The sequence below is a fragment of the Ailuropoda melanoleuca genome, chromosome 1, assembly GCF_002007445.2.
Source record: "Ailuropoda melanoleuca isolate Jingjing chromosome 1, ASM200744v2, whole genome shotgun sequence".
Lineage (NCBI taxonomy): Eukaryota > Metazoa > Chordata > Mammalia > Carnivora > Ursidae > Ailuropoda > Ailuropoda melanoleuca.
The window spans coordinates 198,124,448-198,140,765 of NC_048218.1; the positions used below are offsets into that span (position 1 = coordinate 198,124,448).

Genomic DNA, 16,318 nt, shown 5'->3' on the forward strand with positions numbered 1-16,318 from the left:
CCCCCCCCCCGCCTCGTGCGCCGTCTCCAAATGCCGCTCCGAGCTGGTTTTCCTCTGCACCTTTTGAGACCTCAGAATTTACTCCTTTCTGCTCCCCACACAATATTTGGGGGCTCTGCAAGTTACTGGTTGGGTTTTCCTTGTGGAGCTCCAGCAGTCGTTCCAGTAGAAAGGAAGAGAAAACCCGGGGGGACACGCCCCCCATCCGAAGCAGCGAGATAGGGTAACCCCTCTATATCATCTTCCTCTTCACTATTTGTTATGCTTGGCGCTGAGATGTGCTTGCGAGCGTGGGGTATTTCTCTTAATTGAAGAGTATTTGAAAGTAGTCTAAAAATTTTCAGACTAAGGATTCCATTCCAGGAATGAAGAAGAAGCGGATTAGTTATTTGGTTACTTCTTTTTCTCTCACCTTGGTATTGGTACACCTACTTAGCTTTGTTTTCTCTAGAGTTTGTTTTTACTGTAATTGAATGGGAAGGTGTCTCCTGTTTATTTGGCGCCTACCGTCACACTCTCTTATTTGAGTGTATATCATTAGTTTATAGGTCTAAGTTGGGTGATGTTGCACTGACCATTGTAATTTTTGGAGAACGATGAAAAGCTCCTTTGAATTTTTAGGAATTGTTGAAAATATATAGGTATGCCTTTGATGGAACTGGTGAACAACAGTGATTGGAAAGAGGTTTGTTGGTAATTGTAATTTTTATTGTAGATTTTGGTGATCTTTAGAAGTAAACTAGAAAGTGAAATGATAGAGTAACAATAACAAGAGAACAGTTTCCTCTCTTGTTTAGAGAATATGCTCTTTATTAGATTTTGCTTTAGCACCGGTCTAATGGATTCCCAAAGTCATTTGTTTTGTTTTCATTCTCAACTGTCTTTATAGTTGAATGATTCTTTAGTTTAAAAATATCATATTAAACAATGTCACTGGATTTTATTTATTTTAAGCCCAGTTTATGTTTTTATTATTACTTACAAATACTGTTGTGTGGTCAAATCACTACTAAACGTTTGCAACCAAAATGAATTGTTAAGGGTAGAGATCATTTTGGCCATTTCCACAAACATTTTGTTCTTCAGACTCACTTTAGTGCCGCTAATATTTATTAATGTGATGTTATTTTTTTCCAAAAGGATTTTGAAAATACTAGATTGGAGCATTTTTCAAATAAATTGTATTTGATCTAATCTAAGTGAGTCTGCAGTTTTACTCCCTAACCTACTTTATAAATTACAGATGAAAAGCTTCATATTTGGGTAAAAGTACATTATGGTAGCTAACATTTACTGAATTCTTCCTGTGTGCACGTTAGACACAGTTCTAAGTAAGGTGTATGGCTTATGGAATTTAGTTCAGCAGAGCTCCTTGAGGTAGGAACCATTATCCCTACTTAACAAATGAGGAGGCTAATGCACAAAGTGCTTGTACGTAATTATATTAGTACTTCTTTCTATACCAATATCAATTCTCAGTAAAACAAAATTTCTTAAAATTGTATAGTTTAAATTTAGAGGATCCTGCCAAAATGAACTGAAAGGAGAGTTACAGTAGAAATACAGAGATTTCTGTTATGATCCTCTTAATGCCATGATATTTATGCCATGATAAATTAATAATATGTACCTTTTAATTATTATGACAAAAAAGTTAATTTTGATAGCCTGCTTTGCTAATCTGATAATATCAGAACTACTAGTTTCATGTAATAGGAGAAAGATAAGTAACTTAGTTTAATTTTTTCTGTTTATACTGTCAACTTAGGGGTATATTGGTCGGATTTTCTTGTATGTTCAGCCAAATATCATTTGCTCTATTCCGAAAAAAAAAAAAAATCTATTGTTTATACTATGCACCTTTGTGACCAAGTTTTGCCAGATTTACCAATGATTACTACCAATGAACATATTTGTTATATAAGGAATTGTAGAAGACATTTCTCTGTTTTCCATGAAAGGAAGTTGTCATATTTCCATGAAAGGAAATCCTAGTAGTAGAAACCAACAGAAAGCAAAATGAGACCAATAGAATTGATCTGCAGAGTGGCGATTCCCAAATTCGGTTTTTCTTCCCCTCAAGGAGAGTCTAGTTATTTTTAAGGATGTTATAATATTTTCAAAGAAGTCTAAATTTTGAGTTGTTGTAATTGAACAACTTATGTAACAGTTTTAGTAGAAAGGGGAGAGGGAAAGAGATGGTATAGAATGAAAAGAAAGATTCTAAATTTTGAAATAGCTGTCTATCACTGAGTAAGAATTTAGTTGATAGGTATAGGTATAAATCTTTTGCATATGAATACCACGTATATTGGGGTGCATTTAAATCATCCCCCTTCATAAATACGAAATGAAGAGTAAAACCCTGATTAACTGAATGCAATCACAGTTTTTTGTATACTCATATTTTTTTGATGAGGAAAAGCACAGTTAAATGAGTGTATGTTGGCAACATATGAAAAACAAAACCCCTTCTTGTCAGGTTAAAAGGACACAGGTTAGCTATCTCTGTAGACTACTAAGCCCTGATTGAGGTGGTTCAGGATGGTGACTGAGGCTCTGCAATCGTCTGTCCTCAAAGATTAATCTGTTCACCATTTCTGGCTGAAGAGAAATAGCACAGTTTAGAAATAAGTTCTGCCAGTAATTGATACGCAAGTAATTTTTGCTTAACTCTTAGTAAACCAGAAAATCAGTTAACTGGAACATCCACTTGTGAATGTGATTAGTTGAGCATTTACTATAAAAAGAATAAGTGATTATAGTGCGGATGTAGTTACACTGTAGAGAATTCTGTGCTATTCCAATGCTTGTCGTACTGCATACTTTCGATAACATGTGAAAGATCCCGGAAGGTGGTGTTAATGAGTTAATATCAAAGGACAAAATTATTATAATGTAATTGCCCGTGGGTAGTTGGTAATTTTGATATTCACTGATTTCCAGATTATCTTTTCGCCTGAAAAACATAAAACTCAGTTAGAGCCTTGATTATGGGTAGGGGTTTCTTTCTTAACTATGAGAGAAAAGTGAGTCACTTTTCTTAACTCTCTTTTTATAGACTGTCGAGAGTAAGAGGTTTACTCTTGATTCCTCAATAAAGTCTATACAGAACGTTATACAGTGGGATTTAAGGTGATTCTAATAAAAAATATATGTCCATGTGTTTACATTTCACATATAAAGTGGGGCAGACCAGTAATAGGACCTAGTATTTGGACTTCACAGTGACATGAAGCAATAGTTGATAATGTCAAGGCATGGTGGTTGCTCACTGTCCTTTAGTCTTAAGGCTATTCCTGAACATGCCTAGTGTTTATTTCATTATCAGTCTCTTCCTCCTGGTTTATTTATTCTTTTCAGGTCATATACATTTTTTCCACTGGTAAGTCCTGGGATAAAGGATTCTGTAAATGCATTACTTATTACAATAGATCATTTAAAACATTGATTCTGAAATTAATTTTTTAGGCTTTCAGAATATCCCTTCATTCTAATGCCTTATGTCTGATGAATTGTTTTGTATTCATCCTCTTCATATTTTTCTGTCATATTTTTAGACTAATTGTATCTCAGCCTTCATATCCAGGATGAAATGTGTTATTTCCAAAGTGTGCAAATCTTTGTCCCTTCTGCAGTTTTTTCTTCAGGTTCAGCTGAATTGTATCCAGTATTTCCAGTATTTTACTTCAGTTAAAACACCTAGCCTTCCTTTTTTAAAAGATTAAAAAGTCAGTTGTCCATAATTAGATACAAGTAGCATTTTTATTCATATTCAGCTCCTTGTTTTCCCTTTTTTTTTGTATTGAAAACCTTTATGTAAAGGAAAGGTGTCTGCTAAAATAGTAAACTTTAGAATAAAGGATGTGATTTATCTTTTTGTTTTGGTAACTAGATGGTAAATGTGGGATCCTAGCTGTGTGTGTGGTTTTTTAAAGCCATGTATTATGTTAACCTTTCATTCTCCCCTGCTAGAAGAAACCACAGTAATGTAATCTGTTTGCAGCTTTCACTTTTCTAGCTTTGTTTAAGAGTAGCATGTACTCCCTGAACGAATATTCATGGACAAGAAGGAGGTGATGTGGATTGAGGTTTTGATGCTGGGCCTCAGCAGAAGGTTGCAGCCGCTACAGATACCCTGTGATAGCTTAGGGCAGATGATTTAGGGTTGATTCTAATTAATAACCTGGAGAGCCTTTAAGAAGCATTTCCTGACCAAAGCAGTTGTTTTTTGGGGGGAAGATCTCAAACTAGAGTTATAAGTGGGATTTTCATTTTTACCTAATTTTCTTGGGGATTTTTTGGCCTTTTTATTTTGGATGGGGTGACCATAGATCATTTTGTAGGAGGAGACAATTTAATTTGTTGAGTTCTTAACCAACGAAAAACCTGATAATGTGTAAGAATCCATTAAAACTGCAAGTATTTTTGCTACAAACCAACATTTCTTTCTAGTTACTTTTAATGCTTCTAACTTATTTGTTAATATTTGGAAAATTTGACTCTATTAAATTTAAGGATGCATTCAACTCTGGTTGAAGTAATATTAATACTTCTATTTCTTTTCCTATTTGAATCAGAAGAAGCCCATTCACACAGAAGACCCATTTAATGATGAGCATCAAGAGAGGCAAGAAGTGGAAATGTTGGCTAAGAAGTTTGAAATGAAATATGTGAGTATAATATCCTCTTCATTTAGGTAATTTTACCTTATTGGCTTTTTTTTTCCTCCTGGTGACTGGTTGGGAGGGCTTGTAATATCCATTGCCCACCTTTTTTGTTCTCCTAAATGAGTCCAAATAAATGGTTAGACAAAGATTCTGATAGGTATGTGATGGCTGTAATAGTAGCCATCATTTACTGTACTCCTTCTAGAGTCCAGGCAGTTTGCTTAACATACATTATCTCCCATCATTATAGTGAAACTACATAGTAAGTAATATTGACCACATTTTACAAATGAAGAAACTGAGGGTCTGAGCTCAGTGTCACACAGTGGCAGGAACCAGGCTGCATAGCCAGGTCTGTCTAGCTCGAATCTTTTGCCTTTTCTACTACCATTGAGAAGGCTACTTTAATTCCCTTGGTGTAGTAGTTCTCAAGCCTTCCTGCCTCTTCGAGTTTAAGAGAATGAATGTGTGTATTTCTAGCATACACATTTCTGGGATCAGAATCAGCTGCAGCATGAAATTTCTTTGAAAGTATCTTGTTTACCTTAAACATTCATGTACATTTTACATTCTATGCCATAAATAGATTGATATTTGTTTTAATATAAAAGTGAATTCTAATTACCTGAATGTGACATTGCTTAACATTTTTCTCACATTTTCTAGTATAATTGAGATTGTAGGATAGCTCCCTTCTTCCCCATCTTTATCCTATGGCTTTACTCCATGGCACTTTGCTAAAGCATAACTCATGAAAAGCAAGATTCTTTCTGGTTCCTTAGTGAATATTGAAAAGTATCTCACAGAGATAGGAAGTCAGCTTACACTAACCCTGTCATTCATGTTATCCTCCAGATGCAAGTGGGATCTTGGTGGACAGTTGCTGGCTCCTTGTGCTAATGAGTATGTTTGGGGTGGGGGAAATATATGAGAATACTTTGGAATGGAAGTCAGGTTGTAGGCCATACTTTACCACCTACAAGTTGTCCTTTGGTGAAGTTATTTAACCTTTTTGGGCCCCAGTTTTCTTTCTTTGAAGATTTTTCAAGGCTTCTTCTGGCTTTATATTCTGTGACGTTATAATAATTTTAGGGATAGACTGGTGGGTATTTTGATGGAAAGAGTAGCAAAAGTTGTTAAACTGTAGTGTTTGATTACAATATAATGTTCTCAAATTATAAATCCTAACATACTATGGCTTTTTTTTTTTTTTAAGATTTTTATTTTTAAGTAATCTCTACACCCAACATGGGGTTTGAACTCACGACCCTAAGATCAAGAGTCACATGCTCTACTGACTGAGCCATCCAGGTGCCCCTGTGACTTTTAATACAAGTTAACACATTGGTTAAATTTAATGTTTCAACCAGGCAATATATGTACATGGTTCAGAACTAAAAAATTTTAGAGTGAAAAATCTTTCTATTGTTCACCCACATAATCTCACTTCCTAGAGGCATGTTTTGGGGGGGTCCTTCCAGAGGTATTTTATGTATTTATGTATTTTATGTAATGTATTACCCCCACCCCCACATCTCTCTTTTTTTTTTTTTTAAGATTTTATTTATTCGTTTGAGAGAGAGTCAGAGAGAGCACAAGCAGGGGGAGAGGCCGAAGGAGAGGGAGAAGCAGGCTCCCCAGTGAGGCAAGAGCCCGATATGGGGCTCGATCCCAGGACCCCAAGATCACGACCTGAACTGAAGGCAGACACTTAACCGGCTGAGCCAACCAGGCGCCCCCCGCCCCCGCAATATCTCTTTTTACACATACTGCAGAAGATGCAGTTCTGCTCTTTGCTTTTTTTTCAGTTACTCTAACTTGGAGATTTTTTCTTATCAGTACAAAGAGAGCTTTCTTGTCTCTCTCTCTCTCTCTCTCTTTTAGGGCTGCATGGTATTCCATTGTATGGACATATCACATTTAACCAGTCCCCAGATGATCTCAGTTCTTTCCAAAAATTTGCTCTTGTAAATAGTGCTAAAGTAAATTACTTAGTAGCATGGCATTTCACACATTTGCAAGTTTATCTGTTGGACAGATTCCTAGAAGTGGAATTTTTAGGTCAAAAGATTTATGTGTTTATTTAGTTTGGGTGTAGATTACCAAATTACCAGTTTCTAAGTTACCAGTTTCCATTCCCTCCAGCACTACATTAGAGTCCTTATTTTTGCATAAGTTTTAAAACTAAGGATTAGAATTGTCCTTTGTAAATGGAAAAATTCCTAGCATATGATCCTATAAGTAATGTGATTCAGTATGTGATGTATTGCCTCAGAGTTAGCATTAAATCATCTTGGGGAGCCCTTGGTTCATATTTGGCGTGGAAAAACCAATGTTCTGAAGAAGTTGGTTGATGTATAAAATTGAGTTCCAAATAACTGGGATATCTCCCGGCCCTGTCATTGTGCAAGGATAAAATGTTGTTCTTGTTATAATTCAAATTAATGGGCTATAATTCTTCTCTATATTTTTATTTTGGCTACTCACTCTCTTATTTCCATTCTAAGTAGAGATTTAAAATGTCCTACCTCATGAAGCCTTTATGTGCCATGAGTATTATAGGCATTAAATGTATATATCATAACAAATTATTAGGACCCTTGTAAGAAAACCATCCAGCTAAAAGTGACCTGGAAGAAGACGCCACATCCAGCTCTAGGCTCTGGGCTATCACAAAAGATGACTTCTGAACAACTAAGGGTTTTTTTGGTGTTCAGGGGTAGCAAATTCAGGTGTCTATGTGTCTATTTTTACTTATGCATTATGTTATATGTATATTTTAAGTAAAGAAACTTTTAAATATTGTATGTAAAATTTTGCAAAATGTTAACCTACCAAGGTTACACTTCCCTTAAAAAATTTCTTTTGGTAGGGATAAAAAGAGGACTTAATTCTTGGAGGCTTATAAAACAAGAGCTAGCCACCTTTTCTTCTTATTTTTGTTTCCTTCGTATTATAATTCAGATGTCCTCATCATTATTTCTGAAAATCACTTAAGGTTACTTCTAGCTCTTTGTTTCTTGGAATAAAAGGTGCAGTTTTTTGTTAAGTTTTGTGTATAAAAAAGTATTTGAGCATTTACATTAGATGTACAAAGGGGCATGATAGTTCCTCCTGGAACTTTCAAAATAAATGGGAAGACAAGACATACATATGACACACAAATGTAGTACCAAGCAGTGTCTATGGGATTGAAAGACTCTGGGGATTTGAAAGTGAATAGAAGGGCCAGTTCCATTCTTGAAATTGGAAGGAATTTTGGAGACTCTGGTGCGGAGTCGTTGAATGGGTTCTTCCAGTCTCCTGTGGAACCACATTTCTCTGTAATCCCTGGAATAGCTTTTCTAACCTTTGTAGGATATCCAGTGGTTAAGAGGCAGTGACAATGTATTATAGTGGAGGGAGCACAGGATTATGAGTTAACACAGCTGGATTCTGATCCTGTCTTTGCCATATTAACTAGCTGGGTGACCTTAGTACAGGCTCTTGGCTTTTTTGTGCTTTGGTATTTGTGAGGGGAAAACAAGATCTGCCTAGCCAACTTTATATTTATAGCGCAGGGGTTTTGTCAACGTCAGATGAGAAAATAGATTTTTAATGTTGGGAATATTTAAAGTGCTATCTAAATATGAAATAGTGTTTATTTAAACATATCACTCTTGTAGAGAACTGCTCTGTCTTACTCTGTACATGTCATAAATTCTTTTTAACATAAACATGTATGGGGTTTTTTAACCTCTGTTAACTGACTACCCCGTGGATTTTGATCTTTTAGTTTAGTTCGGGCATTCTGTTCCAAATGGCCTTTATCTTTAGCCCTTCAATCACTGTTTACAGGTTCTTCTTAATTATTAGGGACTTCTTAAAGACCACAATAAATTATTTGGGATCCTTTAAGAAACTCATTGGGCCAGAAGTGACCTGGGAGAAGACCAGCACTTTGTCCAGTGCTAGGCTTTCCCAAAAGATCACTCTTAAACCATCACTGAAGATCTTTATTAACTATACTTTATTGTCGTATAGTTCCTGAAGTGTTCTGTAGTTCAGTAGTAGCAAATTCAGATGTCCCCAAGATGCCCACTGAACACCAGTGAAGCAGGCCAGGTGGACAGTAAAGGTGGGGGGTTATCTGAACTAGAGGACAGCTGCTACTCAGCTCCAGCCCTTGTCACTTCGCAGGGACCGGGCTTTAGGGTTTCCAGATCTTTACATTTCTCAAAAGAAGGCTGAAATCTGGATTTTCCTCTTTCTTTTCTTACTTTTAAATGTTGGCTTCTAGTTAAAACACCTGCTTGGGGTGCCTGGGTGGCTCAGTCATTAAGCATCTGCCTTCGGCTCAGGGCGTGATCCCAGGGTTATGGGATCAAGCCCCACATCCGGCTCGTCCACTGGGAGCCTGCTTCTTCCTCTCCCACTCCCCCTGCTTGTGTTCCCTCTCTTGCTGGCTGTCTCTGTCAAATAAATAAAATAAAATCTTAAAAAAAAAAAAAAGAAACCACACCTGCTGGACGAAATAGAACACCTGTGGGTCACATCCAGCTCTCAAGCCCTAGTTGGAGACGTGGGTATACTCGCTTCAGTAATTTTTTTTTCCTAATTTATTTAACTCAGCAGTCCATCCACACTTATATTCTGCCCATTCTCTTCTGTGAGTGGAGTGGTTGGTACAAGTGGGAGGGCATGCCATTTCCATTGTGGAGGAGAATGTGTTTGCAGGAAGTTTCAGAGAACTGAGCAAGTTAATCTGTATTGGGGGTTTCCAGATATGCGGACAAATAAGATGCACTGAGGGGTGGCTGGGTCTATAAGTGACGTTATCGATGAATTGAGTGGTTTGTTGGAGGCCTGGGAGGCAAATTTATGGGCTTCTCATGGTCTTGAGTATGTGTAGCCAGTGCTTGTGCTGGAGAATTGTGTGAAGTGGAACAGGCTGCCACTTGTGGGAGAAGGAAGGAGAACTGTGGAGCTAGGACGTGTCCTTTCTCTTACAGCAGTTGCTTGGGGAAGAAGGACTGAGACGGTCTTGGTAGTTGAAATGCAGTAATAGAAATTATAGGGAGTATAAAATTATTAAAAATAGCACCTGGTATCGAATGGTTTGTTTTTTCCCCTCTATCCTGTCCTGTTTTGATTGCCTGTGGCTTGTTTCCTCTTATGTTTCTCTTGAGGTAACGTGACAGTGCACGTTCAGCATCAATTGCTACATATTTTCTTGGGAAAAGAAAAACTAGTCGGTACTTAATTTTACCTAGAGTATACTAAATTGGTTGTTGTACGTAAATCTTATTACAGAGCTAAGTTGAATTTTGGACACTTCTCTATAGGCTCCAGATTTTTCTTGTTGGTTACTCTAGGAAGGAAGCAGGATAGAGTTTAAAGAGGATTGTGTTCTTTTTTCCTCATTGGCAATTTTAAGGCTCCACATGTTTAGGCTGAATATCCATCCTACTTTTCTGAATATCCTGAATTTCCAGCTCAGTTCTTAGATGGTTTCTAGATTGTGTACCCTTTTTCTGAGGCCATAGGTACCACAGATCAATGAATGTGGTTCACACTTTTTCTCTAAGCCTTCTTACAGTGCATAGGGCATAAGATAACCTGTGGTTGTTGGAAGATTTATTTTAGTGATTTTTCTCACTCTGTTAGCCCAGCCATCTTGAAAGGTCATGCTATTCTGGAATTGGATATAAATTCAGTAATCTAAATGAAAGTGCTTAGCACAGTATCGGGTGCCTGGCAGTGGCTCAACTAAGACGTTCGAATCTGAATGACCTATGGAATAGGAAGACGTGTATTCTGCCAAGCATTTATTAGCATTTCTGAAATCTCATTATGACTTTAAAATTCACTTACTTTACCGTATAGAGTTCGAATACAATATTTAATGCTTAATTCTATGTGATTTTAAACTCTTAGAGCCCTAATAGCTTCATATTTATTTTAAAAGGGAGGATAAAGGTAGATTTGATGGTAAAAAAGTAGTTCTGAGCAGTCTTCTAAGTAAAGCAGTTGGAAAAAAAAAAAAAGCAGTTCAAATGGAGTTAATATTGCTTTAATCAAAAACAAAGTATATTTATAAAAAGTCTTGATTTTCTTGTTGTATGGCTTTTAAAATTGATTTTGTCCTGATACGTTTTAAAGAATGGCAATATCTTTTAATGTAATTTAATTTTATTTCCAGTATAGTTAACATATAGTTTTATATTAGTTTCAGGTGTGTACAAATCAGTGATTCAGCACTTCTGTACTTTACTCAGTGCTCATTATGATAAGTGTACTCTTAATCCCCTTCACCTATTTCACCCATCCTTCCCTCCCCACCAGCCTCTGCTCTGGTAATCATTAGTTTGTTCTTTTATGGTTAAGAGTCTGTTGGTTTGCCTCTTTTTTCCCTTGTTCGTTTCTTTTGTTTCTTAAATTCCACATATGAGTGAAATCATATGGTATTTGTCTTTCCCTAACTGACTTACTACACTTAGCATTATATCCTCTAAGATCCATCCTTCTTGTCCCAAATGGCAAGACTTCATTTTTTTATGGCTAATATTCCATTGGGTGGGTGTGTGTGTGTGTGTGTGTGTACACATACATACATGTACCATATCTTCTTTATTCATTCATCTACTGATGGATACTTGGGTTTCTTCCATAATTTGGAAATAGTGATGTAAATAATGTAAATAATGCTGCAATAAGAAAATGGCAATATTTGGAATAATTGTATAATTTCCAATGAGTGACTTCTTCACAGTAAATACTACTCGAGTGGAAAGGAAATATGCTTTTACACTTGAAATAATTATGGCTTGTTTAAAAAGTGGCCTCAAATATGAGACTGATGCAAGTGGATGTGAGAAAATATTTATTCACTCTTTCTGGGAGGTTTAAGAATTCTCTAGTTACTCATATTAGACGATCATCTGCACTTGCTGAGATTAGTGCTTCCTTGGGAACTTCCTTGGGTGGTTTTACTCTGTATGTTTTGGTCTTATGTTAGGTCTGGTCCATAAAGATAACATGGTAGGACTTTGAGTAAAACAGTTTGGATAAATACTTGTTAACACCACCACAAAATAAATTCTATTTATGAAGCACAAGTACCAGTGTATTTAGCTTCTACAGGCCAACAACATTACTATATGTAGTATATACTACATATACAGCAAAAACATCATCACCTTTTAAAACAAACTGAGGTTGGAGGGGTTCTTAAATACAGGGCACGGAAGAATTCTTAAGTAAGAGTTTTCTCTTTTGCAGTTACCAGTTGTAATCGCTTGTCATGACATGCCCTTTCAGTTTCTTGGCCTCTTTGAGTTAAACAAATTCTCTTCAACTTCCTTAAATCCATTAGGAACAATCGAGAATCAGCAGTTTTAGGGTATTTGGAAGGAAGGCCCAAATCCTAAGTGGTGATTAAAGAAATCTGTTTATACTGTATCAGTGCTGTTAAGTCAGCTCTTGGCTGTCTTTCCACTGACTTAAATTTCTCCCCTTTTCTATCGGTAGGTTAAGGAAATCAACAGAAGTGGAGAAGGATAAGGTTGTGACTGGGCTGGGACAAATAGGGAAGCTTGGTGACCAGGAGATATTTTCTTCTCAGTTATAAGACTGCAGTCTTAACATACAGTATCATGCTTCCTCTGTCTTTCAGAGGTGATCAGTGGACATTGCTTATTAGTTAGGTTTCTTATTACCTGGAGGCAACTGGGGAAGGGGGTCCTGTACTAAGAACATCTTGTTTCTTTTCTTTTCCTTCTTTTTTTCTTTTTAAGATTGATTTATTTATGTGAGAGAGAGTAAGCAGTGGGTGGGGAGAGGGAGAGAATGCTCAAGTGGACTCCCACTGAGCACAGGGCCGATAGGGGCTCGATCTCATGACCCATGAAATCATGACCTGAGCCAAAACCAAGAGTCAGATGCCCAGCTGACTGAGCCACCCAGGCGCCCCTTGTTTGTTTTCCAGCTTAGTGTTTATAGTGTAATCAGACAGCATTGGCTTGAAACACTGATTATCAGGTTAAACAGGTACTAATGATTCAGTAAGTCATTTTCTTCTGAGTCATAGTAAACCAGTGCCCTAGGGGAATAGATTTTAAAAGGGTTCTCCATTTTAGGTGTAGCAAAACTCAAGGTTTTCTTTTCTTAATTTGGAAGGTAAACTTTGTGTTTTTATCAGAGGCATTTATTGTGTAAACTGTGAAACATCAGCAGCTGCACAGGTCCAGGGAATTAAATAAGACTGATTCTACTGCAGACAGTCTCCTTGCTAAGGCTGCTGGAAAAGAGACCAGTTCAAAACAGGCCTAGTGGGAAGGACACTATAATATAATCCTTTGCCAATCTATCTTGAGTTCCTTTAGGTGAAATTTTAATATTTGTGAATAGTCTTTTTGGCAACTCTCCAACATTTGGTTCTAGTTTGTACCATTTGCATATCACTGGACTTGAGTGTAATTGGGGAACTAGAGAACTACAGGGTGGAGAATAGAAAAGAAGAGGTGAGGCAGAAAGGGTGAGCCAAGGGAAGGCCAGGAGATGACGAAAAGTAAACTGAGGCCAGAAAACTATACTCTGGTGGCCTCTGTGATGAAGGAAGGAACTGTGATGTGCCTGACAGTAAATGCTTTGGCAGAAAGCCATTGATAGGTAGAGGAAAGACTATTTAACCCTGGCTATTGGGGAGGAAATTAGGAAAGAGCTACTTGGGCATGAATGTGTCAAATACAGCTTGTCTAATGCACTTTCCCCACAATGGGACTAGGAAGCAGAACCATATACGGAGGAAAACACAAATGGTATTGAACATTTGGTGGTCCAGACCTAAGAAAATAAAATTCTTGAATAGGTCATACATATACTTAACAAAAACTCGAAAGATGCAAAGGGAATATGATGTAAAGTAAATCTCCCTCCTATTCCTGACTCCCAGCTAACCAGTTCTCTCCTCAGAGATAATCACTGTTGGAGTTTCTTTTCCTAGAGATGTATTTATGTAAGCATTTACATATTTCAAAGATCTTGTTCACTGTAAAAGAATATATAAATACAGATAAACAGAATAAAATAAAAATCACCTAATCATCTATAATCCCACTGCCAGGCATGACCACCGTTAGTAGTTGGATGTGTATCCTTTCAGGGCTTTTGAAAATGACTGTATGCTTATGAATGTGCTCTCTTGCACTTTAAAAAATTATTTTTAATCATCCAAGTAACACATGGATACATTCCTGTTATTAAAAACAAATTCAAAGTGTTATAGCTCCTTTACAATTTGTCCAGCAGGTTTTCCAGTTCCTACCAAAGGAAAAAAAAAGTTCGAAGAATACATAGTAAGCCAAAATCTTCCTTCACCACTGCTTCCGGTTATATCCCTTCCCTATTGGTAATAACCATGGTGATCTCTTTGTTAGAATTCTTTGAACGTTTTATATACATCTATAGGCGTATATTGCTGTATTGTGTTTCTCATAAATGAGATCTTACTGTTTATATGAGAATTAAAAAAGTAAGAGCTTGTTATTTTAATGTCATCTCCACAATTACCAGTTAAGTTGAACACTGCCAAATGCTTAGTGAATATTACCTTCTCTGTGAGTAGCCTGAACTATACATAACATTTGGTAAATGCTTTTGTTACCTTCTATATTATTAAATATTCTTCTACCACATTATTTTAAAATGGCTGTTAATGTTGAATGCATGTGTCATAGTATATGTGATTTATGCCTTCATTATTGTTATGATGCTATAATTGATAGGATGCTTGGTGAAGATCTTAGACTTGTAAGATCCTTTTTTGAGAAGGATTATTACTGAGATTAATACTATGACCGTTAAGTAAAGTTTTAGCCATTTTGTTTACTGTCATTGATTCACATTTACTTAATTAGCCATTTTATTGCATATATTAGATTATGACTCATAACTATTAATAACAGCTGTACTTTCCTGTGGTAACTGCTGATCACCTTGACTAGACTTAAATGTTCCTAAATCTCTCAAGTTATGCATTAAGGTATTTGTACTTCTGCATATGTGTGAGTGTGCCCATTCTGACGGAACCTGTTTACATTTTAGTTTTCCCTAGGTAAGTCTTACAGGCAGCTAGCTGTCCCTAGACAAAAAATATGTTAGGAGTGCAGAAAAAAATCATTTTGATTGTAAGTAGAAAGCATCGAGGAAAAAAAATTTTAAACTTACTGGCTGGAGAGGGTGGGAGAATTCAGAGAGGAGTAAGAGATTATTCCCAATAAGGGGAAGGCAGAAAAAAGATAAGCTTAAGTGTGTTTAGGAGGAAAGTGGACAGATAGAGTGGATCAAAGTGTCCAAGTTGGAAAATTATAAGAAAAAGTTGGAAAGGTAGTTTAAATCAGCATGTAGAAGGCATTTAATTAATTCCATATTAAGGGTTTTGGATTTATTTTATAATAGCTGAGATGCTTTGAAGCAGTTTGAGCAGGGAAATGATATGAAATGGTATTTTAGAAATATTAATTAGATGATATGAAGGATAAGTTAGGATAAATGAGGGAAGAGAGGCTAATTAACGCATTCATCACATTTAAGTGAAAACAATGGCCGACATTATAGCAATGGCAGGTGGAATGGAAATTGTAGATGTGAATATTCACATGAACAGAGGTTTGTGGTGAGAGAGTTGAAGTAGGAATCATCATGAGGGGGTTCTAAAAATCGGCACTATTGAAAGATAATTTAAGTACGTACAATTAATTCATTTTAATCATACAATTTTATGGATTTTGACAAATCACACAGTCATATAACCACTACCACAAACATGATATAGAACAATTTCATCTTCCCAGAAAGTTCCCTTTTTACCTCTCTACAAGTAATCCTCTCCCTTTAGCCTTAGTCCCTGGCAATTTCAGATCTACTTCGTGTCCATGTAGGTTTTTCATTTGTTTTTGTTTTGCCATTTCTAGAGTTTTCTGTAAATGGGAATCTTAAAGTGTTTTATGTCTGGCTCTTTTCAGTTAGCATGAATTAATCCATGAGTTGCATGTTATCAGCAGTTCCTTCTCTTGTGTTGGTACACAGTAATCCTTTTATGTGGGTGTATCCCAGTTTATCCATTCACTGGATGATGGGCATTGGGTTGTTTCTGGTTTTTGGCTGCTATGAATAAAGGTGCTCTGAACATTAGCATACAGGTCTAAATGTGAACACATGTTGTCATTTTTCTTGACTAAATAGTAAGAGTGGGATTGTTAGGTCATATGGGAAGTGTATGTTTAGCTTTATAAGAAACTGCCAAACTGTTTTTCAGAGTGGCTATATATCATTTTTGCACCAGTCATGTAGGAGAGCTTATTAGCTCCATATCCTTCTTAACATTTAGTATCATCAGTCTTTTTTTTTTTTTTTTAAGATTTATTTATTTATTTATTTGACAGAGAGAGAGAGATTGAGAGCCTGCCAGTGAGAGAATGAACACAAGCAGGGGGCATGGGAGGGGAAGAAACAGGCTCCCAGCAGAGCAGGAGCCCAATGCGGGGCTCAATCCCAGGACCCTGGGATCATGCCCTGAGCAGAAGGCAAATCCTTAACGACTGAGCCACCTGGGTGCTCCAGTATCATCAGTCTTTTTAAATTTTAGCTAACAGTGGAGTTTTAAGGCA

General features: G+C 36.6%; 1 protein-coding gene and 1 non-coding gene across 7 annotated transcripts in view; both read left to right on the forward strand.

Annotated features, from left to right (window-relative positions):
* UBN2 (ubinuclein 2) overlaps window positions 1-16,318 on the forward strand; it is a 76,858-nt gene that overhangs the window by 1,157 nt on the left and 59,383 nt on the right. For 4 of the 6 annotated variants that reach the window (XM_011218288.3, XM_034637844.1, XM_034637838.1 and 1 more), the window contains exon 2: window positions 4,581-4,673. In XM_011218288.3, the coding sequence (XP_011216590.2) occupies window positions 4,581-4,673 (93 nt within the window). The remainder of the gene's footprint in view (window positions 1-4,580; window positions 4,674-16,318) is intronic. The other 2 variants (XM_034637843.1, XM_034637824.1) reach the window with 1 other exon arrangement.
* On the forward strand, window positions 13,925-13,978 carry LOC117795525. The gene has a single exon (XR_004619587.1). It is a non-coding gene; the product is annotated as a U7 small nuclear RNA (small nuclear RNA).